This window comes from Xiphophorus maculatus, chromosome 9 (genome assembly GCF_002775205.1).
Source record: "Xiphophorus maculatus strain JP 163 A chromosome 9, X_maculatus-5.0-male, whole genome shotgun sequence".
Lineage (NCBI taxonomy): Eukaryota > Metazoa > Chordata > Actinopteri > Cyprinodontiformes > Poeciliidae > Xiphophorus > Xiphophorus maculatus.
In genome coordinates, this window is record NC_036451.1 from 25,693,815 (window position 1) to 25,718,707 (window position 24,893).

The 24,893-nt window shown below is 40.6% G+C and overlaps 1 protein-coding gene across 2 annotated transcripts in view; it reads right to left on the reverse strand.

Annotated features, from left to right (window-relative positions):
• The window catches only part of LOC102223209 (ras-related protein Rab-6B), a 60,993-nt gene that overhangs the window by 14,508 nt on the left and 21,592 nt on the right, over nt 1-24,893 (reverse strand). Inside the window, exons 2-5 of one of the 2 annotated variants that reach the window (XM_023339143.1) lie at nt 22,716-22,774; nt 7,989-8,042; nt 7,481-7,607; nt 5,488-5,599 (exon numbers count right to left, since the gene is read on the reverse strand). In XM_023339143.1, the coding sequence (XP_023194911.1) occupies nt 5,488-5,599; nt 7,481-7,607; nt 7,989-8,042; nt 22,716-22,774 (352 nt within the window). The remainder of the gene's footprint in view (nt 1-5,487; nt 5,600-7,480; nt 7,608-7,988; nt 8,043-22,715; nt 22,775-24,893) is intronic. The other variant, XM_023339144.1, reaches the window with a different exon arrangement.

The following is a 24,893-nucleotide window of genomic DNA, read 5'->3' on the forward strand; positions in this document are numbered from 1 at the left end:
AGGTTCTGCTAACATTTTGAATGAAGGGAACTGTATTTGACGATTAATAAAAAATAATCCTCAAAAATAAGGCCTGCCTAATAACTGTGCACACGGTGAACACGTCTAATTAACAGGCTGCTTTCAACCCTTAAACACAGCAGCGCTACATCAAGCGGATGCTTCCCTCGTTCCCCAACACCTCTTTTGCAGCTCAGAGCGGAGTAATTCAGCGCAAATGAGATAGTAAAAGACGTCTGCAGCACACACAGGAAACGTTGCACCCGAGTTGCGTTTCCATAATAACGCCACCTGACAGAGTTGCACCATTTCTTCTGCGACTATTTCTGGATGCTTCGGTCTGGATCGCAATTTAAACAGCTCTGCAGCTTATTTATCATCAGAGAGGTGGCTCTAGGGAAGCCGCAGGATGAATGTGCTGTCCTGGCAACATTCATGCCTTGCAAAGCAGCACTATGATTAAAATAGTAGAAATATGTGACGCCGCCCTTATGTGTGTCACACTAATGATCCCATGCAAATAACAGTGAAGAAACAAAGTAACGGGACATAATTACTATGGATTATGATTAAAATGTTTTAATTCTGCGGCACATCCTTCTATTTTTTAAAATGTTGACTCCCTGTTATCGGTTGATCTTCAAACTCATGTCATTGTTGATCATCTAGAATAATATGATGAACTTAATCAAACGTGACAATGAGTCTGAAAGAGTTTTCACGTTCAGACAGGAGAGGCTCGCCCCCCTGAGAGGACAGAATATGCAAAGATGAAACTCCAGATTGCAGTCAGCTGTTAATTAATTTTAAACCCAATATATTTATAGCTCTGCAATGGGAACATTATGAGTTATTAAAGGCGACCTATTATGCTTCCTTGAAGAGGTTAGGATAGGCCTAAGCATGTTAATTACATTTCGAATCATTCTTAGAACTTATTCTGCTCAGTTCTGCATATTTTGAGCTCCTTTCAGAATGAGCTGATTAAGCTCATTCTGTCACTTTAAAATCCAAATAAACTGCTGCTGGCCACGCCCCCCCACTCTATGTTTACACTGGCAAGTGAAAATAGCTGCGAAGAGATGCGCAATTATACAACTATACACTTTTGAAAAGCAGACGTGGAGCCTCCTGCACAATCAACAAGAATGCAGAAACAAAACACAAAACACTTGTCTTTTCCAGCAGCCGTTGAACAACACATGCAGCAGTAAAACCAGCTGACCAAACATGCTAGAGCTCTGCTCTGGTTGCTGGATAATAGGTTGCAATTCGCTGAGGTTGCTAGGTGAGGGATAGTGCCTGCTGACTTGTGATGTCACATTCTAGAGGTTTTTGAAACGGGTCATTTTCCACACACCAAATAAACGTATTGCCAAAAAACGTAGTTTATTTTTGTTGTGGTTTTTTAAGCGTTTGGGCTATTTTTAGAAGCAGCAGAAACCCAAATGGAGGAACAAAAACACGCAAAAGGTGAATTTTGTACAACACGTCCCCTTAAAAGCTATTCTGGCACCGTCTTAAAAATTTTCGATTGATCAATTTTCAACCTGATCAGTAAATCGGAAAAATGCAAACATCCTACGTTTTCCTGATGTGTGAACACTCCATGCCAAGCGCCATTAGGGTAGGATTAGGATGGAATGCTGTTCAAGAGGAAGGAAGCCTGCATATTAACAGTTTTCAGTATCAGTGAGGTATTTAAAATGAAGTTGAAGGTCAGTACAGTTATGTAAGAAATTTTCTAAAAGGACACATTTTCTATTACTTCACCAGATATTTTAGGCAAGAGAGATTTTGAGCAGATAACACAAAGGTTTCCCAAATTACAACAAAGTTACTGTTTTATCATTTTGGGTTAGAAGCAGCAGTGTTACTGGACTTGATGACCTTTTGCAGATTTCTAAGTAAAGGTCAGGATCAACATTTTCTAAATAAAATCATGGAGATTGTCAGCTCCTTAAGCTTGCTTACATTTCAAGCTGAACCTTACTACTACGAACTTCCTGACATGAATGCAAAACTCTGACCATGACCCTAATCACACCATCTCAGCAGTGAAACATGGTGGTGGCAGAATCGTGCAGTAGAGACGTATACCTTAAGACTTGCTGCTGTAATTGCAGCTAACAGTGGTAATGCCAACTTTTAGGACTGGACAATAAGTCAATAACAATATACACTGCTCAAAAAAATAAAGGGAACACTTAAACAACACATATAACTCCAAGTAAATCAAACTTCTGTGAAATCAAACTGTCCACTTAGGAAGCAACACTGATTGACAATCAATTTCACCTGCTGTTGTGCAAATGGAACTTTGTACGGAACAAAGTATTCAATGAGAATATTTCTTTCATTCAGATCTAGGATGTGTTATTTGAGTATTGAGTTTTGACTAAAGAGGGTAAAATATAAACTGGCACCACACTTTTTATTCATCAAAGATTTCGGAAACCAGGCATTAATTTTCCCCCTCGTTCACATGTATCTGCTACCTCATGTTGTACATTAAAACCTTGTGGTAGTAATGTGAAAATCATGGCATAGCAGCTGTACAATTCGTGCTTCTTCCGCTTAACAGTACATTTGTTCATGAGAAGAAGAAACTCTTCTACTAGCTAATCATCCAAAATGTTGTGGTAGTCGTTCAGGAGCAAGTATAGAAAAGAAAACCGCAAAATGCAATGAGCTGGATACCGTGGGGCTTCTCCTTGTCGGTGTGCAGCTCACCAGTCTTTGCTTGGCTGCTGCCTCCCGCTGCATGGTGCACACAAGATTTCCCACATGCTGAGCTCCAGCAGATCTGCAGCTCCTACACTGTGCATACTCCCCTAAGCACTGAGCATTGTGAAAAGCTCCACCACACCCCAGTGAGCAAAACCAAAACCAAAACAAAAGGAAAAAACTCTCTGAAATGCTTTGTTCCCAAGTGATTTATACATACAGTATGTGTAAATTCTACAATACTGCAACAGGGAAACAAAAAATTAAAAAGGCGCTACATACAGATGGTGTGAAAGGAAACTGAGCATAATTTGATAATTTATAATGCAGAAATCTGACCGTCTCTCACTCTTTGACTGACATTTTGAAAAATTGTTAATTTGATGTGACTCAAGAGCCTGAACACACCTTCTAAACATTTGCACGAATGTTCCTATCAGCACTGTTTCCTGATACTAATGAGGCCTTCCTCTGCAGAAAGCTGAATAATAAGCTCGTTATTAAGATTTAGAATAATTGGTTAAGAAAACATTTGCTTCAGCTGGAGCACTGATGGACCATTATAATTTTTCTGCGCTGATTTAGCTAAACATCTGTCAGTTTGTCCGGTCAACACAGCAACAAGGCTCATTTCCCCTCTCAAAGAGGGAGATTAAAGGAGGACGCTGATGTGATCTTAATGCAGTAAACAGAATTTATTTCTTTGCTGCAGCTTTAATATTCAGGCCACATTAAGAGCAAACCAAATTAACCGTGAAAAACTGGAAAAAGTCCAACAAGAAACTCTGATTAAAATCAAACAGCTCACTTTCTAAATGTTATTCAACCCAAATACGTGGTGTGTAATCATAACAATGAGTGGTCCTCTCCTACCAACACCTCCTATAAAACCAAAGCTTTTCATTCATCTTTTGCTATAGAAACGGTGAACTTTTATTGGCAGCTCCGGTGAGACGCATTCAAGAAACTGCCGCCATCAGCATTTTTCCTGATTCCCTTTCAGTTCTTGACATACTCTGAAGTAAAGCTCCAGGGGAATTTCTCTGCAGCTCCGAGCTGTTGACCCTCGCCAGGGAAATTAATGCATTTTGTACCAATGAGATTACTTACCTCGCAAGGATGGATTTTTCTGTAGCGAACGTGACATTCAGTAAAGCTCCACAGTTCAGAGGAAGAATGCAATAATGGAAGCACTTTCCAGCATCCATATAATACTAATGAGACAATATGGAGATACATGGAGAATGTAAAGGATGAATCTAATAAAAGTTTTGTGTACGATGAAGATCCATCACGTATAAACTACCTTTCTGTTAAATCCGTTTTCTTGCTGATGGCACATCAATGCATAGTTTGCCAGTACATGTTGGTGTCCTCATCTTGTCCTTTTTTTGTTTTTGTCTTCAAACAGGATTTAATAAAAAATGTCTACCCTTGCATTTTCTACTCTTCCTTTTTCCTAAAATGGCAAACCCCAAGGCCCTGTGCTCAGTTTTCTCAATGTCTTATTCCTTATGTTCTTCTTTTTAGCCACTTCCCCACCAGATCCACAACCCACTCTATTCTCACCGACTGACGTAAAACGACGGATGAGGCCAATTTTCTCTAAGTCAACTGCAAGAAATCCAATATGTTAATGATTGGACCAAAATATGTCACAGAGTCTTCATGCAACTTCTGTCCCACCCTGAACCAGTCCAGAACTATTTGTACTCAAATCATTTGTCAAAACAAACCTGTTTCAAAAGTGTTTTTAGGGCATCATTGATTTGTGTGTCATGTTTATTAACTTTATTTTAGGATTTTATGTTACTCAATACCCTGTAAAGCCCACTATAAATATAAATAAGATAATTACTACCATCACAGCCCAAAGAAACAATAAGGGCGTCAAAGTATGAAACCTCGACCAATTTTCTTGACAGGTTGTATTGTGAGGTTCTGTAGGTTTTAGCAGATTTCAGGCAAAGAAACAATGTCACCACTGAACTAAAAAGGATTATTTCCATCTTTCTTTGCATTGATTCCTTTGTGTATGAAGTCTGTCTGTAGCCTACATTTTGTACACATGCACCATCAATACATTTAGCCAGCACAACCTATTTTATGGTTCAGTTCCTGCTATATTGTATTGTTCCTAATAATGTAAGTTTCCGTTTTCCATCATTCCTTAGTTTATTTTCCCTTCAGTATATTTAAACAGACTTCTTTTCTCCCCCTATTTTGGCTTCATTATGAATCTTGTATCATCAGCATTTCCATTTTTTTCTTTTTTGATGACTATACAAATCACATGGTCATAAATAGGATGTGCTGAGGGATAAAACATTTCATAATCATGATTTACTTATTTCAAAGCAGGTGGTCTGACCCAAGTCGCTCCAATGAGAATCGACTGAGTTCCAAACATCACAACAATGAAACTAGATTTAATTCATCCCATAAAGCTAATGACTGTGTTCATTACAGAATGTGATTATGTAGCGACAGTAAGTGCTCGCATATCTTCCTGCATTGCTTGGACTGTAACATTAAATTCATATGCATCCACATCATTTCTCATTAATACACAGATGTACACCCCAGCGAAGCATCTAGACCCTGTGTTGTGTGAATGCAGGCAGTGGTGTCAGCCTGCTTTGTTCTTGCTGTTCAGCTGAATGTGCCTTCAGACAGTCGCTGCACCTCATAGTTGCCATGGCGTCGGGGCACGAAACGAGATGCTGGAGTTAGCTGGCAGGAGGGGATGGAACTACATACCTCTTGTCTGCCAAGTCTGTTTTATTGCCAACAAGCATGATGATGACATCACTTCCTCTTTCTGTTCTCACGTCGTCGATCCATTTCGATGTCTGCTGGAAGGAATTGACATCTGTGGGGAGAAAGAGGAGTGAGATGACACTGAATAGCTGAGGTGATAAACGATGCAGCAGCACCAGTCCTCCCACTGCTGTAAACTAACATGGAAAGTATAGAAAATGGTGGGGGGGAACGCTACTGTTGAAACCTTGGTAACAAATGTTCCTCATCATGTTCCCTCATCTTAGTGTGTCATTCCAGAACATTCACATCACAGTAAAGCTGCAGTATCTAACTTTTATAAAAAATATGGGTTTTTTTCTTTACATATTTGTTAAAATTGTCATTATGTCGTGACAACGTAGTATGAGACAGATAATCAGTGAGAAAAATAAATAAATACAACCTCCTCTCCCGTCTCCCTGTGGCCAACTGCGGAAATACACCACTTCTGGTCAAAACCAACCAGAGCCAGGAGGAGGTTCTTAGTGCCGTCGATCATCCACATGTGCAAGCTACTCACACCCTCCACCTGCTCTCTGCTACGCTACTGCTGGTTCACCACAACATAGCATGCCATAAATGCTAAGGATAGTTAGCATGGCAATGACGGCAGATAAATAATTTACTAATATGTTACTGTAAGTTGTTTCTCCACATTTAGCACAGTGAGCAGTGCATACATGAGCATGATTGACCTTCTGGCTTTGATTGGTTGTTTCTGACTAGTAGTGGTGCATTTTTTCTGACGGCAATAATAGCACTGGGAGGGGGTGGAGAAGCTCAATCTTTTTGCCAACTAAAAAGTTAGTTTGGCTAAAGCTAAAGAACTTAACCAACACAGTATTTAGTGGAAGCTAAAGATAAAGATGCTAACTTAATTTCAAATTAAAACACTTTCAAGGGTTGTAGTCTTCAAATTCTGTGACTCCTGTACTTATCAAATGTTAGGGTATGCTCTGCTTTATGCAGAGTCTTTAAACCTACGTACCTTTAATTTATTTTGTTTGAAGAAATTTAACAAACACCAGTTTTTAAAGTTGAAGTTGTTTATAAAATTAAGTGAAATGGTGTGACAAAGCAAATCAAACATAAAAAAACTCATTTACGTTTAAAGAGGCAGTATTATGCTTTTTACAGCCACATAGAATTATTTTATAACAATTAACTATATTACCTTCAGTTGTTATAAAAATGCTGCATATATCAAATATGACTGAAACGAAATTTTACGTTCTAATTTAAATTGAGCCTCTTGAAATTGGGCCTCTGTCTCTTTAAAAACTCCTGCTCTTTCTGCAACTCCACCTTCAGGACGTCATCACATCTGTTCTCTAGTTACCTTTTCATCTCGTTTTTAGCAGGGTTACACTGAGAATTAGCTTCTATAATGAACTCAGCTGATGTGCAGTTCCACCAGATGTTTACTAATTGCTGCTTTGAGGAGGAGCTACATCTTTGTAGGAGGAGCTAGGTCCAACCAGGTGTTTGTCACAGCTGAATGGTTGCCATGAGATTCAAGGATTTCTCAAACATGCATGAAAGAATCAAAGCAACACTCCAGGCATGTTTTTGATGAAAGAATGACATATCATGACATAAAGCTTAAAAAATGGAGGTTTATTAAAATACTGCCCATTTAAATCCAAACTTAAATGAGTTATTTGTCTTTCACAATATGAAAAGTCTGGCAAATCAAACTGTTCTCTGTACACATTTTTCTTTTTTCGCCACCTTACCCAAACCTTGGAAACACTTTTCATACATTTCCTATGTAGTAATCCTGTCGTTCTGTCTGTAACAACAATCTCCAGAGTCAATCTCCTTCAGTTTTAGTGAGCACAATGTGACTCTTCTGTAAAACTCATCATGTGCGACAGAAACACACAGCCATAAAAAGACTCCACTAAGGAGCACAGAGTGAAATGGAAAAGCTGTCATCTGGGACACTGACTTGTAATGTCGTAGACCACCACGGCCACGGTGGAGTCCCGTATATAACTGGGGATGAGGCTTCTGAAGCGCTCTTGTCCTGCTGTGTCCCAAAGCTGCAACCTCACCTGGGGTTCAGAGAGAGAACGCTGAGGAGGGGAAGATTATTGAGACAGTCAGAGAGCCTGGAATCAGCTGGCTCCCTCCGCACACACACACTCAGTCACTGATAACAACAAAAGCAAGATTAACAACAGGGCATTATTCAGACAAACAGATCAGTCATTTCCAAGGCTGTACTGCTTTTTTGTGCTTTTTTGCAGACAGCAAAACGGCAGATTTCATTGTATCCACCTACGCAGCACAGAAAGATGACATGCTGTTCCCTCAGCGCTGCTCAACAGTCTGAATGCATATACATTATTGTTAACTAACGCCACAAAACCATCAACGGAGAAAGCCGCTGCTACTGGGAAACAACGTTTTCACATCTTTTCATGACATTAATCAGACGTAACGAAGGTCCTTACCGTTCGATCTTCCAAGTACATTGTTTTGGACAGGAAGTCGATTCCAATTGTGGCCTGGAAAGGAAAGAAGATATCAACAAACCAACATTGCTGAACTCAACTTTAAAGATTATCATCATTATGGTACGTGTAATAAATATGATCAAATCTGCAGTGGAATCCAGGCAGTCGTTAGACACATTAGCATTAATATACAACTAAAATACATCAAGTAGTTTGTTGATTTTAAATGCTTTTTACACTCAGTAGGGCTGTTTACAATCATGACTCACATCTTCCTCATCATCCACTTATGTACAGCAATAGCAATTTAATCATTCCTTTTATTGTGTCATAATGCAGATGGCAGTGTTCTTCTTCAAGGCGTGTTTACTTTCCGCTTCCAAGCCCACGGCTTCTTTGCTTTGCTGCCTGTCATGATCTCATCAGCTGCTCCGGCTCTGATGAGCCCAAACTGAGAAATCAATGTTAAGCTGCAGATCTGCATTTTGCTTCACCGTGCCGCTTGTCGGAGCTATTCATTTACAAAGATGTGGAAATATTGCCCGCGTCCTTTTGTGATGCAGATCTTTCTTTTTAAAGGGAGAATTAAAAACTGTTCTGCTTTTTGCATATGCGGTATTCTTTGCCAAACCCTGAGGTAAGTGTAAATATTCTGTTAAGCAGCAAAGCTAAACGTATGAAAATAGAAACAGCTGGCCACGGCAGATGTGATCGGTGTGTTTTTCATGTAGAACTCTGAGATGTACAGGTGTGGCGCCGAGGGTGACTCGGACCTGCCCGGCCGGCTCCAGCTGCTTCTTTAAAGTCTGTGTGACCTGTGAGACTGCAGCATAATCCAGGTGGAGTCTGAGTTATAGATGGTCAGCAGGTCCAGTAACACTGCAGGACTCTCAAGTAAAGATGGATATGATTTTCAGTACTTCTCCTGAAATACTTTTCACAGTATTTGTACACTTTATCCACGATAAAATTCAAAGCACCAGACTTTGGAGATAAGAACAATATAAATGAATTAACGCAAAAAAAAGAAAAGAAAATAAAGAAAAGTTTTAATTCACTATTGCGCATCATTTCATACCATTTTTAATAGTGTGTGATGTTATTCTAGATTTAGGGTAAACTAAAATATGGCATTTTATGTTCTGAAATGTCCCTCTAACATACACACTCTATACAACTGACTGGTCCAAGAACAAGATACTAATTTAACTAAATATTTCACAATTTTAATAAAGTTGTTTAACGTACAAGTCTTTGAGCCATTAGGAATAATAAATATTCATTACATTGAAACAATCCAAACAACTTGTGGTTAGGTAAATGAGCTTCATGCTCAGAATTAAATGCTAAAATACAAAGAAAGTTACAAAAAAATGTCTAAAAAAATTTCTTGCAAATTTTTACGACCATTATTAGTTTAACACCAACAAGTATTTTTGGTTGCATAATTAACCGTTTTTTGATAAATTTTTGCATTTTTTGTGGTGTACAAAAAGAAAAGTCCTGAAATATTTTTCCACCTTTGTTGATCTGTTCTTGGTCTTGGAAAGTCTGGTCTTGGTTTTGGTCTCGAGCAGTCTGGTCTTATCCTTGGTCTTAGAAGATCTGTTTTGGACTTGACCTTGGAATGTCTGGTCTTGGCCTGTCTAGACCAAAATCAGACCAGACCAAGGTCTTGGACCTGGAGGGTCTGGTCTTGGTCTTGGAAGAACCGGTCTTGACACCATCCCTGGTTTTCTGTTTTTTAGCAAATAGAAACAATTTTGGTGATTCTAATTGACCTAAAACAGGAAAAGTTGAGTCTGATTTAACTTCAGACAGTGAGTAAAAAAATATAATCTATCTACATCTTTTAATTAGATGTGTGGAAAATATCTGATTGCCGTATTTTCCGCACTATAAGGCGCACCTAAAAACCTTCAATTTTCTCAAAAGCCGAGAGTGCGCCTTATAATCCGGTGCGCCTTATATATGGACCAATATTGAGCCACAACAGGACTCGCAACTACGGTAAGCAGCCACCGACTTCATTTTCCCCCGTAGAAGAAGAAGCGCGCGGCGGTGCACGCTGGGTTTTGTGTAAAGACCCCAAAATGGCTCCTATTAAGAGACACGCTTACAACGCAGTTTAAGCTCAAGGCGATCAGTCACGCAGTAGAACATGGGAATAGAGCAGCAGCAAGAGAATTTAACATGAACCAATCAATGGTTATAGCAGAAGTGGATATATATTGTGATTTGATTTACCGTAACAGTATCAGACTGTTTTTTACGTGTTTATTGAATCGAGGGAAAGTTCCCCTCCACTATATGTTATACCTTGCTGTTGTTAAAAGATAAACTGTGTCACAAAAATACCACGTCACTTACTTTACCTCGGGAAAAATAATAAAACAGCTGTTTATTCATTTTGGGAATGAACGGAGTTGTCAGAACGCTGGTTTGTAATCTATTAATAAAGTTTGACTGACCTATCTGACTATTTTGTTGACATTCCCTTTAGCGCAGCTTCATCTAATGGATGCATAACGTAACCTCAGCATCTACTGTAGCGTCTATTCTATGCGCCTTATAATGCGGTGCGCCTTATATATGAAAAACGTTTTAAAATAGGCCATTCATTGAAGGTGCGCCTTATAGTGCGGAAAATACGGTAAAACTCTAAATTTGAAAAACTATTTGCAGTTGAAACCAAACATTAGATTTTACTTTACTACCAAACTGTGAAGTTTGAATATCAAGCACTGTCGAGGACTTAATACAGAAATCAAGCACTTGAAAACACCCAATTGAAATTCAAGCATGTTCAAAGATTTCTAGGGCCTACACAAACCCAGTTTCCTAAAAAAGGGAGAAGATCAGTGCTGCACTTAAGTTCAGTGCTGCATCTATTCACCAATGCCTAGACAGGTGAATAGATGTATATGCCATGTTCCTCTTTGTTGTGCAATTCTGCAGGGTGCCCACTGCCCACTTTGACAGAACTGAGCATCAACAGCTCGATCACGCACTTGTTTCCTTGGTGATGCCAGCAGCCACACTGGACTGATTCAGAGTCTGGCAAGGAGACAGGATGTCATTTATACTCTTCCATTAGACTCAGTCACATCAAGCACTGCTGGGGTCAAACTACACAGACTTAAAACACAAGAACTGGGGACATGACACAAAAAGGAACAAATCTGAAAAAAAAGGACTGAAAAATTAAATCAGGATATTAATACAAACTGCAAATAGCTGCAAAATAGACTGCATTTTCACTATGCAAGCATAACAGACAATTAAGGAATAGTCTTCTTTGTATTGCTCTTAAAAAAGAAAAACAAAACAAATCAAGAATATATTCAGTATTTAACAGCGTATTAAATATAGATATTTATTACTGCTAAACCAGATTGAAGATAAACATAGTAGGTTGTTGTTTTAGGAGAATAATAGAGATCTTCTAGGTTCTGTACTGCTTCCGTTTTGAATATAGAATCCCTCAGGCAGCTATACATGCAGAAATAAGATCATGGGAAATTATTAATGCTCCTCCTGTTTAATTTTTAACAGGCACATAATGTCAGGAGACTGGTCATACATGCCCCACCCATTCTGCTGCCAACTAGGGCTAAACCTGCCTTCAGTAGACAGGAGTGGTTCTAATAATACCCCCCCACCCCCATCTTAAAATATCAAGTATAAACTTTGTTGGAAGTGAAACAGATATTAATCATCATTTAGTTACTTCTTGTACTCCATGATAACAGAGGTTTGGAAAACAAAATACATTCAGAGGAATGCCATTAAAATTAGGGCTGCAATATGTAAAAAAAATATATATATTGCTATGATACTGGCAAATATTGTGATAGGATATTGTTTAAGTCTCTTAAACCCTCAGCATTTTGAAGGTTTCCTGCATAGCCTTTTATTTTGGTGGGCTCCAGACTATTGAAAAAACAATGAACAACATGTTTCATGTTTCAGACATTCACAAAGACGACTGAACCAGCTTTTGAGTCTGGTAATAGTTTTAGAGAGACTTCAGAAGAATTTGAAATCAGTCAGTCCAGATGGAGGTCATAGAAAACACCTGTTGACACGGGAGCTCTTGAAACCTGAGATACAAAGTGCATGTTGGCACAGTCAGAAAGAGACCACACACAGACCAGAGCTTGAATATCTAATATGTTGCCCAAATTTTCTCTGCAGAAAACCTTCTTCTTAATTCTGCTTTTAAGAGAGAAGGAAAAGAAAAATCTTCTGACAGCTCTGGACAGCAGGACTTTCAAGGTCCTCCATCTAGCAGGAGCGCTGACAAACCGAGTGACCCTGAGTCACAGAGAGCCCAGAGGCATCTGCTCACAGAGCTGCCTTCAACAGCTTATTAAGAACACACAACGTGGTTCATCTGAGGTTTGCTGCCAGCACTGTTCAGAGGAGTAAATCTGTCCATGAACAAGTCTCCTTTCACAGACAGCGGGCTGAAACAAATCAAAGTCCCCGAGACCCTGAACAGCACTGAAGACAGACAGAACAGGTTTTTTAAGACTACATTTCTCGAGTCAAGGCAAACATGGATGCTTCAACTCTGATCATCATTGTGGTGTTGTGGTTAGAAGAAAAAGAAAGGCCAGTTTATTATTATGACAATGGTCCATGCTTGATATGGTGGGTAACACAGTCACTTGGCATACGCGCAAAGAACGAAGCATGGATAGGGTTAGGGTTATGTCAGGGTGTGTTGATCTGGAGTCATTTGTTCTTTAAATCTGTCTGCTAGTTATTTTTTCTATGTGTTGATTTTGGAAGGAGTTTATTGAGGAAAAACTACTCCTTGGAAATATTTCAAAAGTAGCACCTTTTCTATCAAAATCACTCCTTTTGAGAGCAAATATCCATCCATCCATCCATCTTCTTCCGCTTATCCGAGGTCGGGTCGCGGGGGTAGCAGCTTCAGAAGGGAGGCCCAGACTTCCCTCTCCCCAGCCACTTCTTCTAGCTCCTCCGGGGGAATCCCGAGGCGTTCCCAGGCCAGCCGAGAGACATAGTCCCTCCAGCGTGTCCTGGGTCTTCCCCGGGGCCTCCTCCCGGTGGGACGTGCCCGGAACACCTCACCAGGGAGGCGTCCAGGAGGCATCCTGACCAGATGCCCGAGCCACCTCAACTGGCTCCTCTCGATGTGAAGGAGCAGCGGCTCTACTCTGAGTCCCTCCCGGATGACTGAGCTTCTCACCCTATCTCTAAGGGAGAGCCCAGCCACCCTACGGAGAAAACCCATTTCGGCCGCTTGTATCCGCGATCTCGTTCTTTCGGTCATGACCCAAAGCTCATGACCATAGATGAGGGTGGGAACGTAGATCGACCGGTAAATCGAGAGCTTCGCTTTTTGGCTCAGCTCTCTCTTCACCACGACGGACCGGTACAGCGCCCGCTTGACAGCAGACGCTGCGCCAATCCGCCTGTCGATCTCCCGCTCCCTTCTTCCCCCATTCGTGAACAAGATCCCGAGATACTTAAACTCCTCCACTTGGGGCAGGACACCCCCCCTGACCCGGAGAAGGCACTCTACCCTTTTCCGGCTCAAGACCATGGCCTCGGATTTGGAGGCACTGATCCCCATCCCGGCCGCTTCACACTCGGCTGCGAACCGCTCCAGCGAGAGCTGCAGATCACGATCTGATGAAGCCAAAAGGACCACATCGTCTGCGAAAAGCAGAGATGAGATCCTAAGGCCACCAAATCGGACCCCCTCAACACCTTGGCTGCGCCTAGAAATTCTGTCCATGAAAGTGATGAACAGAATCGGTGACAAAGGGCAGCCCTGGCGGAGTCCAACTCTCACCGGAAACGAGCCCGACTTACTGCCGGCAATGCGGACCAGACTCTGACACCGGTCATACAGGGACCTGACAGCCCGTATCAAAGGGCCCGGTACCCCATACTCCCGGAGAACCCCCCACAGGGCTCCCCGAGGGACACGGTCGAACGCCTTCTCCAAGTCCACAAAACACATGTAGACTGGTTGGGCGAACTCCCATGCACCCTCCAGGACCCTGCCGAGGGTGTAGAGCTGGTCCAGTGTTCCACGACCAGGACGAAAACCACACTGCTCTTCCTGGATCCGAGGTTCGACTATCCGACGGACCCTCCTCTCCAGGACCCCTGAATAGACCTTGCCAGGGAGGCTTAAGAGTGTGACCCCTCTATAATTGGAGCACACCCTCCGGTCCCCCTTTTTGAACAGGGGGACCACCACCCCAGTCTGCCAATCCAGGGGAACTGCCCCCGATGTCCATGCGACATTGCAGAGTCGCGTCAACCAACACAACCCCACAACATCCAGAGCCTTAAGGAACTCCGGGCGGATCTCATCCACCCCCGGGGCCTTGCCACCGAGGAGCTTTTTAACCACCTCGGTGACCTCGTCCCCAGAGATTGGAGAGCCCAACCCAGAGTCCCCAGGCTCCGCTTCCTCAGTGGAAGGCATGTTGGTGGGATTGAGGAGGTCTTCGAAGTACTCCGCCCACCGGCCCACAACGTCCCGAGTAGAGGTCAGCAGCACACCATCCCCACTATAAACAGTGTTGGTGCTGCACCGCTTCCCCCCCCTGAGACGCCGGATGGTGGACCAGAATCGCCTCAAAGCCGTATGGAAGTCTTTCTCCATGGCCTCTCCAAACTCCTCCCACGCCCGAGTTTTTGCCTCAGCAACCGCCCGAGCCGCATGCCGCTTCGCCCGCCGGTACCCATCAGCTGCTTCCGGAGTCCCACAGGCCAAAAAGGCCCGATAGGACTCCTTCTTCAGCCTGACGGCATCCCTCACCGAAGGTGTCCACCAGCGGGTTCGAGGGTTGCCGCCGCGACAGGCACCGACAACCTTGCGGCCACAGCTCCGATCGGCCGCCTCGACGATGGAGGCACGGAACACGGTCCACTCGGACTCCATGTCCCCCACCTCCCCCGGGACGTGTTCGAAGTTTTGCCGGAGATGGGAGTTAAAGCTCCGTCTCACAGGGGATTCCGCCAGACGTTCCCAGCAGACCCTCACAACACGTTTGGGCCTGCCAGGTCTGACCGGCTTTCGCCCCCACCACCGGAGCCAACTCACCACCAGGTAGTGGTCAGTGGACAGCTCCGCACCTCTCTTCACCCGAGTGTCCAAGACATACGGCCGCAGATCCGATGAAACGATGACAAAGTCGATCATCGAACTGCGGCCTAGGGTGTCCTGGTGCCAAGTGCACATATGGACACCCTTATGCTTGAACATGGTGTTCGTTATGGACAATCCATGGCGAGCACAGAAGTCCAGCAACAGAACACCGCTCGAGTTCAGGTCGGGCGGGCCGTTCCTCCCAACCACGCCCCTCCAGGTCTCACTGTCACTGAGAGCAAATAATCATAAATAAATGCAAAATCCTGGAGGGACTCCTTAAACACACAGTGGAAGCCATCTTAGCACAACAGCAGAAGCTAACATCTACAGACTTCTTTATCTCCTCTCTTGGGGGTACAGCAAATCAGCACCAAGGATAATGCATGGTGCTCCAGGATTGGCTGCATTTATGCTTTGCAAAGTACCGTAGCACATAGGCATTTCAGCTTCCTAAGTTGCATTTTCTTCTGAGTATTTTAGACCTGCTCTATCTAATAGGCAGCAGTCCATTGTAATAGATATTATTCCAAATTTTAAAAAGATCAAAATTTCATTAATTGCTGCTTTTCTGCTTTAAATTAAAATAAATTAAGTCATGTTCTACATTTTTGTTATAAATTTCTGTGTTAGCACTATAAAACTGTTGAAGCGTTAACACTCGGCCCACGCCGGGCTTATTCTTTATATCGGTTAAGATTCCAACATTAAGAACATGTAAACAGAACATCCAAAGTTAGATTTCATAGCTGCAATAAGTTTATTGAGACAGTTAACCTGGAGCTCAAGATCAGGTTGACATAGAATAATGTTTACCCTAAACAAGTTGGAAAAAATGAGGAAGGCTTTTTTTCTTTTCTTTTTTCCCCCCATAGACGGCGCTAAAATTTCTGCCTTCGAGTCTGTGTATGAAAACGGGCAGAAAAGAGCAGCTGATTCTGATTATTTGGGGAGAACAGACAGATGAAATCACAGCCTGGTGGCCAGGCTTGACTGACAGCTCCGACGCAACTGACAAAAGCGTGGAGCCTCCAGGGACCCCGGAGCCCTTTAACATGTGCTGCCAGGCAGCAAGGACGCCTGTCTCCGTCTCCCTCGGCTGAATGGCTGCTTGATAGGAGACTGCTGCTTTAAAAAAGGAGCAAATGCGGCTTGCCTCACTGACATCCTCCCGCTGCCGAGCTGCTGCAACGCTCAGTTTCATCTTTCTGACGGCCGTCGGTCACTAAACACACCGCTGCTCCTCTTTCAAATGACTCGGCCGCATCTGCTCGACTGTCCGAAACTTGACGAACGATTGATCAAAAATGCCAGCCGACAATCCCGGATGTAGAAGCTGGAAACCATGACGGTATAAATCTGCACGTCAGGACAGGTGTCTCCTGTGGGCTCTATTCAAATCAATTTTCAACTCTCATTGGACTAATATATCCTCCCCCCTCTGAGCAGCAGCACAAACACTCACTGATCTGATGCCTGCTGCATTTTAATTAAAACGTAAAGGTCTCTGGAGTTGAGCCAGAAAAAAAACAGCAAAATCACTCTCAGCTCTACCTGCTACTGAGAAATAGGATCATTGTGCATATATAACTAAGATTAGGGAAAACTGAGTTACAGTTTTGATCCATGTCAATTAATCTATGACTAGCATCACTATAGATGGGAAAAAAAGCAGGAGCAAATTTTTCCCAAAGAATTTAGGGGTTTTTTCTAGAAAGATTTGGAAATGTCTGAGTTCCAAAAGTCAATATTCTAGAAAAAACTAAGAAAATATTAGATTAATTGCAGAAATTTTCTTGGAAAAAACAAACAAAAAAGAAGGATATTTTTGAGTTTGAAAAGCCCCAAAATTGCTAAAAATAAATCTCAGAAATTTTGAGGTGAATTTTAGAAATGTTTTAGAAAAAAAACGTAGAAATTTTCAGAGATTCAAAAGTCAGAGATATCCAGAAAAAGATATCTAAAAAAATGTACCACTTTTTTCCCCCCCCATCTACAAAGGGCCTAATATACCATCGTAATTAAATAGAGGTAATGAAGCCTTTTCTTTAAAACATACCTTTCCTTAAACAAGCAAACAGAAAACCAACCCGCTTGCCGCATTCCTCCCAGCTGTTGCAGCCACAGCTGTGTCGGCATAAAGACTGACATTAAACACAATACGAGCGCTTCATTCAGTAAGCAGATGCTTTCTATTCAGTGCCAGCCTGCTGCCTGTCCCTTCAGGTCTCATTACTTCCAGACTTCTGCAGAACGCCATTTATGTGTGAAACCAAGTCCCCACATACTTCTTATGATGATTACATTAAATGTTGGCTTGGATGGCTAATAGATATCCAGACTGGAGTTTATCCAGCACCACTTAGCCTGGGAATTACAGCAGCAGCCTTGGGGTAAGATCGACTACAGACAAGCCACACTGCCCCAGATGTATTGATAGAGCGTCTGCCACCTCTGAAAATGATGCAGACATAGTCATTCATAAATTATCATCATAAATTCTAGATAATAACAAATAAATGAACAAACGTGCACCAACATATTAATTGGTGCACATGCAGATCAGCAACAAACATGTACCACTTCTGTAGCAGAAGGCAAAAGTGGCAGCAGCTGCGAGGAACGATGCTGCTCCACTCGTGTTGCCAAGTGTCCAACAGCTGGACAGCGCAGCGGCGAAAGTCACCAGACAGAGAAAATGACCCCTGGAGGCATTAAATATCTTTACGTCCACTTGACATAGTTTAAAGTTACAGGATGACAGAGTTTCAGTTAATTATCTGGAGGGAACAGTAGCTGTTCTGCTTCAGATTAGCATCAGGAACAAGAATAAACCCTCTCACTTTGAGCGCTATTGTGAATAACCTACAGATTTTCTGTGCAAATTAGTGTATAAGCTAAAATTAGCCTAAATGTGGCAGAGGGCTATAACTAGCATGTTGTCTTACATTGACTTCCTCAATTCGGTGTGCTAAACATAGCTAATAAATAAATAAAAAAAATAGCTAAAAAGCTTATTTTAGGGAAAAGGCTATTGCTAATGTGGGCAGTGCACTGCTAATGTTTGTACTAATGTCAATGTACTGCCTTCTGATTTTTACTTTTGCAAGACTAAAACTCAGATGTTTACTTCGTGGCACATGGTTACTAGAAAACCCGCTCATCTCTTAGCAACAAATAACAAGTGTTATCGTTCAAAAAACATAAGATTTCTTCTGCTCTTTTGAAATACTACTTAACTTACACTACTACAAGAATTGTGCAGATAGAAAAGTTAACATGTTGTTGTTTTTTTTGACCATTGGTGAAAAATATGTTATAGAACAGACATTCAACACAAAAGTAAAATCTGATTTATACTTCGTGGCAGTTCATTACCAGAAAAAAAACTTTCATCTCTTAACACCAAATTAAGTATTGTTTATAAAACATAAGTTATTTATAAATTCTGCTTAGACACAAGAAATTTACAATTGGTCAATTTTGCAAAAGTAAAAATCAGATGTTTACTTCATGGCACTTGGTTACCAGAAAACGCGCTCACCTGATTTGAATTTGGCTATATATATATATATATATATATATATATATATATATATACATACATATATATACATATATATATATGTATATATATACACACACACATAGTGGGTGGTGAAAGGAAGCGGCAGTTATTTTGAGGTGTAGAGTAATAGGTGCCTTCCATACATTGCATGGAGGCATTGAAATGCCTTGCTTCAATGCCTCCAAGGCATAGCTATGCAGGCAATGCATACGGCCTGCACCAATAAGATTACCTTATTGTTATTTATCCATCAACACACTGAAGTGCTGTCCTATAATGGTTAGAATTAGAGAGAAGCTCTGTAATTGTGCCACTTCTATCAACAGTCACATCATCAATAATCAGCAGTGACCCCAATTTACTGGCAGCAATGCATGTCCATGTCTAATAAATGAGTTTATTATGCTTTGGACAATCAGCTCTTCCATTCCCCCTGAATGCAGATATCATTCCATTAATCAGCTTCGGGTAAAACATGTTGTATTCAAAAATCTTGTACGGGTTACATCAAGTATGAATTTCACATAAAGAAACTCTCATACTTATTTTATATAAATATAGTACTGTCAATCGATTTGTTTTCCAGGTTTTAATACTCAGGAAGGTTTAAAAGAAGTAATTTTGTCTCAAACGTCAATTTAGAAATGTTAATTTATAAACGGCTTGTGCTTCGGTGGAAGGATAATTAATAGTTGGAATATGTACAGTACATACTACCTTGGTTTTATCCAAAGATCCTTCAGAGTGTTATTTTAAAGTTCAATGTGCCGCTGAGCACACCACTTTGACTCTCCTTACTTTTTAGGTCAAAATAGGTAATGCAAATCTGCACTATGTAATATTAATGTGTTATGCTTTTGAGATCAATCGCATGAGTTAACTTTGTAAAAATGTAAAGTTAATTTTATTTCCTACTATTCATCAGCTCAGGTTACAAGCTATTTGAGGTCAACTTCCTTTTATAGACGGTGCATGCCTCCTCTTTTTATTCGACAAAACTAAACAGCCTTATGTTATACACAGGAACCTCTCATCCTAAAGGCCCCCAAATGTGAGTTTTCTTCTAAATACACATATGTAGGATGTATTTGGAAGGCTAGCGATGTAGCAGGAGGCCCCCTGCTGCTACCATCATGCTACCGCTCTGCTGCTGCTACATGCACACGGTTTTCTCCTGGGCCTGTCACGACGACAAGCAGATGGCAAAACAGCTCACTTCCAGAGCCATCAAGAGGTGTGTGCAACGTTGGCAAAAGTGCGATGTGTCTGGGTGAGAGCGTCACTCTGACAAAGCTGTTGTCTCGAGTATCATAACTCCGTACAATAACAATGTTATGGCACTTTAACATTTTTGAAGCGCGAGTGGAAGAAAGTGCCTGTGAACTGGTTGCTTTTTAACTGCGAGCTACTAACAGAGATGTGAATGCAGCTAGAGCTTCAGGGTAGTGAAATATGAAATACTGAAATTTACATGGGTGGGTTATGAGTCCAGTGCAAAGCGGCCGAGGGTGAGTAAGTCATATTGCAGGTTGTTCCTGATTCCTAAATAAAATGATGTGATTCATAAGAAAAAAAAACAAAAAACTGGGTGTCCTAGAAAAAATAATTGTGTTCATTAGTATTTATGACGATGAGAAATACTCTGCATTCTGATGCACTTTAAGATTCACACATTAGACTTTCTCTTAGCGCTAAAACAATAAGCACAATATTTCTCTTTTATTAAAATTGAACACTTTCAATAATTATCACAATACAGTTTGAGAATAAAAGTCTAGTTTGCAGGATTGAATCTGTTTCCATATGTAAAAAAGAGATTAAAAATGTATTCAGAAAATATAATAAAATTGCTAGTGGGTGATATGAACTTAAACGATATTTTGTGATAATGAAAGCATCATTAAGTTCTTTTGGTTGTGACTATATTCCTCTTAACAAAATGTGTAATCCACTTCTGTAGGATATCACTCAGTTTAGTGATTTGTATCACTAAACTGCACACAGCAATTGCATTTAAACATATTTTCAAATTTATTGATGTTTATTCATACTCAGTGAAAAAACAGCAGAGATAATAGTAAAACTATCAATCCCAGAAATATCACAGTTTTGAGAGATTTTAAACAATCAAAATCTATTGCAACAACAATAAATCAAAACTCATAAGAAATACATTGTGATAAATGATGAACAATATGATAAATGCCCGCCCCTAAATAAAACACTGAAAGATTTCTGAAAGTGGCCAATTTTGAGACGGTGGTTCAAATCCAACAGCTGTGGGTCCGATTTCATCTTCCTCCTGCCACATGCTAATATGCCTCGGTGTATAAAAGTGTGTAGTTTGTGAGCACAAATCACTATGTCTATCAAAGCGCTCTATGAATTCAGTCCATTTACCCTTCACTAGATTCTCTGCAGGACTGCAGGACGCTATGGATTAACAATGGCACTTTCTCAACTGTACTAATCCCATTTGCAAAATATGTAAATATGTTTCAGTACGACCAGGAAAATAATGTAAATTAAGTTCAACATAGTATTTGTAGTCTCTTCTCTATTTTGAAAGAACCTCAGCCATATTGTCTATTAGGTCTGTTGTATTGCATTTTAAAGTATACAGTTATCATTATTGACATTTCCTCTTTGCCCTTTTTTATTGTTTAATGTTTCAGTTCTTACTATATAGCTTGCTGTTTTTCCAGCGATTAACCACAAAAACCATGACTGGTGTCCATCATTTATCCACCAGCTGTTCTGGTTTAGTGTAGTTTGTGGTTAAACCGTCCTCATCTTCATGTGGCTCACATGCTGACATCTTGGGACCAAGATGACGCCAAACAATCGATCAGTACTGCCCAGCTTGTGAAGCTACAAACAGGATGTTCTCAGAGGGGAGCTTCACAGAGTGTGATCAGCAGGTTGCAACAGCAACATAAACTCAGAGTCTATCATAGGAAGATCTAGTCGGTTAGAAATGGACCTCTAGGGGCGTGCTGTGGTGGCGTAGGGGATAGCGCGACCCGCGTTTGGAGGCCTTGAGTCCTCGATGCGGCCGTCGCGGCTTTGATTCCTGGACCCGGCAATATGTGCCGCATGTCTTCCCCTCTCTTCTTCCCCCTTTCCTATCAGTCTACTTTCATATAAGGGACACTAGAGCCCACAAAAAGACCCCCTGGAGGGGAGAAAAAAAAGAAAAAGAAAAGAAATGGACCTCTGTTTTTTGTATCACCCACTGGTGTATTGCTACCCGTCCACGCCCGCCGCCTCCCACTTCAAAACAGCATTGATCTGGTTACTGATGTTGAAATGCCATAATTTGGAGTATAACTGCATGTACACAAAAAGATAAATCAATTTCTTTTTTTTATTTATTTCAAGTTCAGCTCAAACTTATTTGCTTTCCTCGCTTTGCCTGCTCTAATAACCACAATGCGACGCTGCAGTTCTTAACGTAACCTCTTTACATATATTAGATCGTGAACTAAATTAGCTAAAAGACACGGAAATTCTCATTCTACGCTATCCATAAGGGTGAAAGATTTATGTGTAATTCCAGTTTTATAACTGCGTAAGTAGATCCTTTATTTTTTTTTTTGCTTTTAAAGCAATAAACCCGCAGGCGCTTATTAAAGCGTCTGCAGGCCTGCAGATGCTCACGAAGATCTCCAGAAGTGCTGGAGCTGCAGAAGCAATATTCTGTTTTCAGGATTGCGAGTGAGGTTCAGCTGCTCTGCAAAACAGACTTAAAACAAAACAACAACAAAAAAACACTAATCATCATGGGAAAATAGGTACTTTTGAAGCTTTTCGACTCAAAAGTCGAAAAGCTGTTTTAACAAGTTCTGTCATTTTACACATGGCGGATATTTCTGTTAAAGCTGGTTTTTCTGGAGTACATGTGTTTGATTCATAAAGAATATCAAAAGAAAGGCTTACAACCCTTGTGACTGATTGAAACACATAAGTTGTAACATTACAGACTAAATAACCAGCTACATAAACAACCACTTACCTGATATGTGTTGTCAAAGCTGTCATACATGAACCGTGTGATCAGAGATGTCTTTCCAACTGCAAGACAAGAAAAGAAAACGATAGTTTCCATTAGAGGATGAACGAGACATTCAGGAAGTAGACTTTTTGTCATGGTTGTCAAGCCTGGTGAGGGAGCTCATTAGAGCGAAGAGGTGACTGAGGAGGGTCAGGTGTGGCATCTGGTCCACATGTAATTGGAGTCAATCTGTTGCTGCAAATCATTTGGATTTCCTAAAAGCTGGGAACTTTTAATAGCTTTTAATATAAAAAAACATGGAGGTGAAATCCAAGAAAGCAGAGTTTGTTTACTTTAAAGCAAATGGTAAATAAAGTAAATATTTCCAATGTCGGATGATATATAAACAGTTGGAAGGATGGGCAGATTGATAGGACGGACAGGTAAAGGGATGGAGGAACAGACGGACAGATGGCTGGATAAATAATGAAGGGATGGATGGACAGAGAAAGGATGGATGGCTGTACAATGCCTGTAAAAATATTTACTCCTTTGGATGCATTACCCTTTTTATTGATTTTACAAATCAATCATGATCAACAAAATCTGGCTTTACCGGCATAACTACAAAAAACCGTTTGATGTCAACGTGAAAACTAATGTCTACTATATAAAGACAATTAAATAAAAAAATAAAACCAACCCAAAATAAGTGACTGCATAAATATTCACCTCATTTGAAGTGACTGACCTAATTCAACAGAGGTCCAGCTATGTGGTGCTAAAAGATGAAAGGTTGCTGAAAAGTATAAGTCATACAAGTACAAATCTAAGGCCCTGAATATCCCCTGGAGTTTAGTTGAATCCATTATCAAGAAATGGGAAGAATATGGCGCATGTGTAAATCTGCCCCTATCAGGTTGTCTATTATTCTCCAGACCTGAAATATACTTAAAAATGAAATCCTAGACTTTTCCAAACTGCACAACACTTTTACATAAAAACACCATCAGATAATGAAGGTTTTTTTTACATGGTTTTCTTCCTACATTCACTTATTCCTGTTCACAAACAGAGCAGACAGTAGTTATATGAAGCCTGAGAGCGAGCCACTGAACGCTTTGATTAGAATATACAATGATTGCTGTGATGATTGCGTTTCCAAGTAGGCCTGAAACGTGTCAAGGAAGCAAAACATTGCTGAATGTCGCAATTATAAGACTTGCGTTAAATAACTAAACAAACACTTTAGTGTTATTGTCTTTGTGCTTCGGTTCACTACCTGTGAACTGAGAACTTAAATATTCTGGATTAAAATAACTACATTATTTCCAGCAACATTGTTTCACTGAAAAGCTTGAATCAAGCAAATGAGCATCCTAAGTGCAGGAGAAAATAGCTTCTTAATGAATCTAGAAGCGCAACTACCGTCGTACATTTACACTGCTGAAAGCAAACACATTTTCCACATTTTGGCCATTCTAATCAAAAACTTTTATAGTGTTTTACAGCATTAGAAAACAAACAGCAGAATGATCAGTTTACGAAAAATGCTGTGGACAAGCTTAAAGTCAAAATCTTTCGAGCTTTGACTATCCCACTGAGCAACTCCAAAGTTTAAAGGTAACCATTACAAATAACAGCTTAGTCAAAGTCCAAATTAAACTGCAATTCAGAATCTGTCGGAAAGACTCAAAACTCTGAAATGCAAACTGAATACAAAGGCAAAACAACATATCAAAATTATGCATGTTTATTTTCTTTTGCTTCCCAATTATACCCCACTCTGTGTTATTCTATGATAAAATCCCAAAAAAACATTCAGAATGTGTTGTAACATGAAACACAACACATGGTTTAAGGTGCGACATTGGACAAAGTGACATTAAGTTAAATATTCAACAAAATGCACAGCCTTTCAAAACATGTGCTCAGAATATGATATGAATTCACAGTGCAAACAGTAAATGAGAATAATCTTAAACTACATGGCTTTTCTCCGCTTAGGTCCGATGGTCATGACTCGAACATAATCATCTAGGAGATAGAAATTTAGCTTTTTATTTATTTTAGAGATACTAATAGCATGCTACGTCATCATTAATCATTTACAGAAACCGGTTGGATGCAAGTGTCCAGGTGATAGATAGTTCTTAATTATGTTTATTTCATAAATTTTATTAATGAAAGGTACTGAAG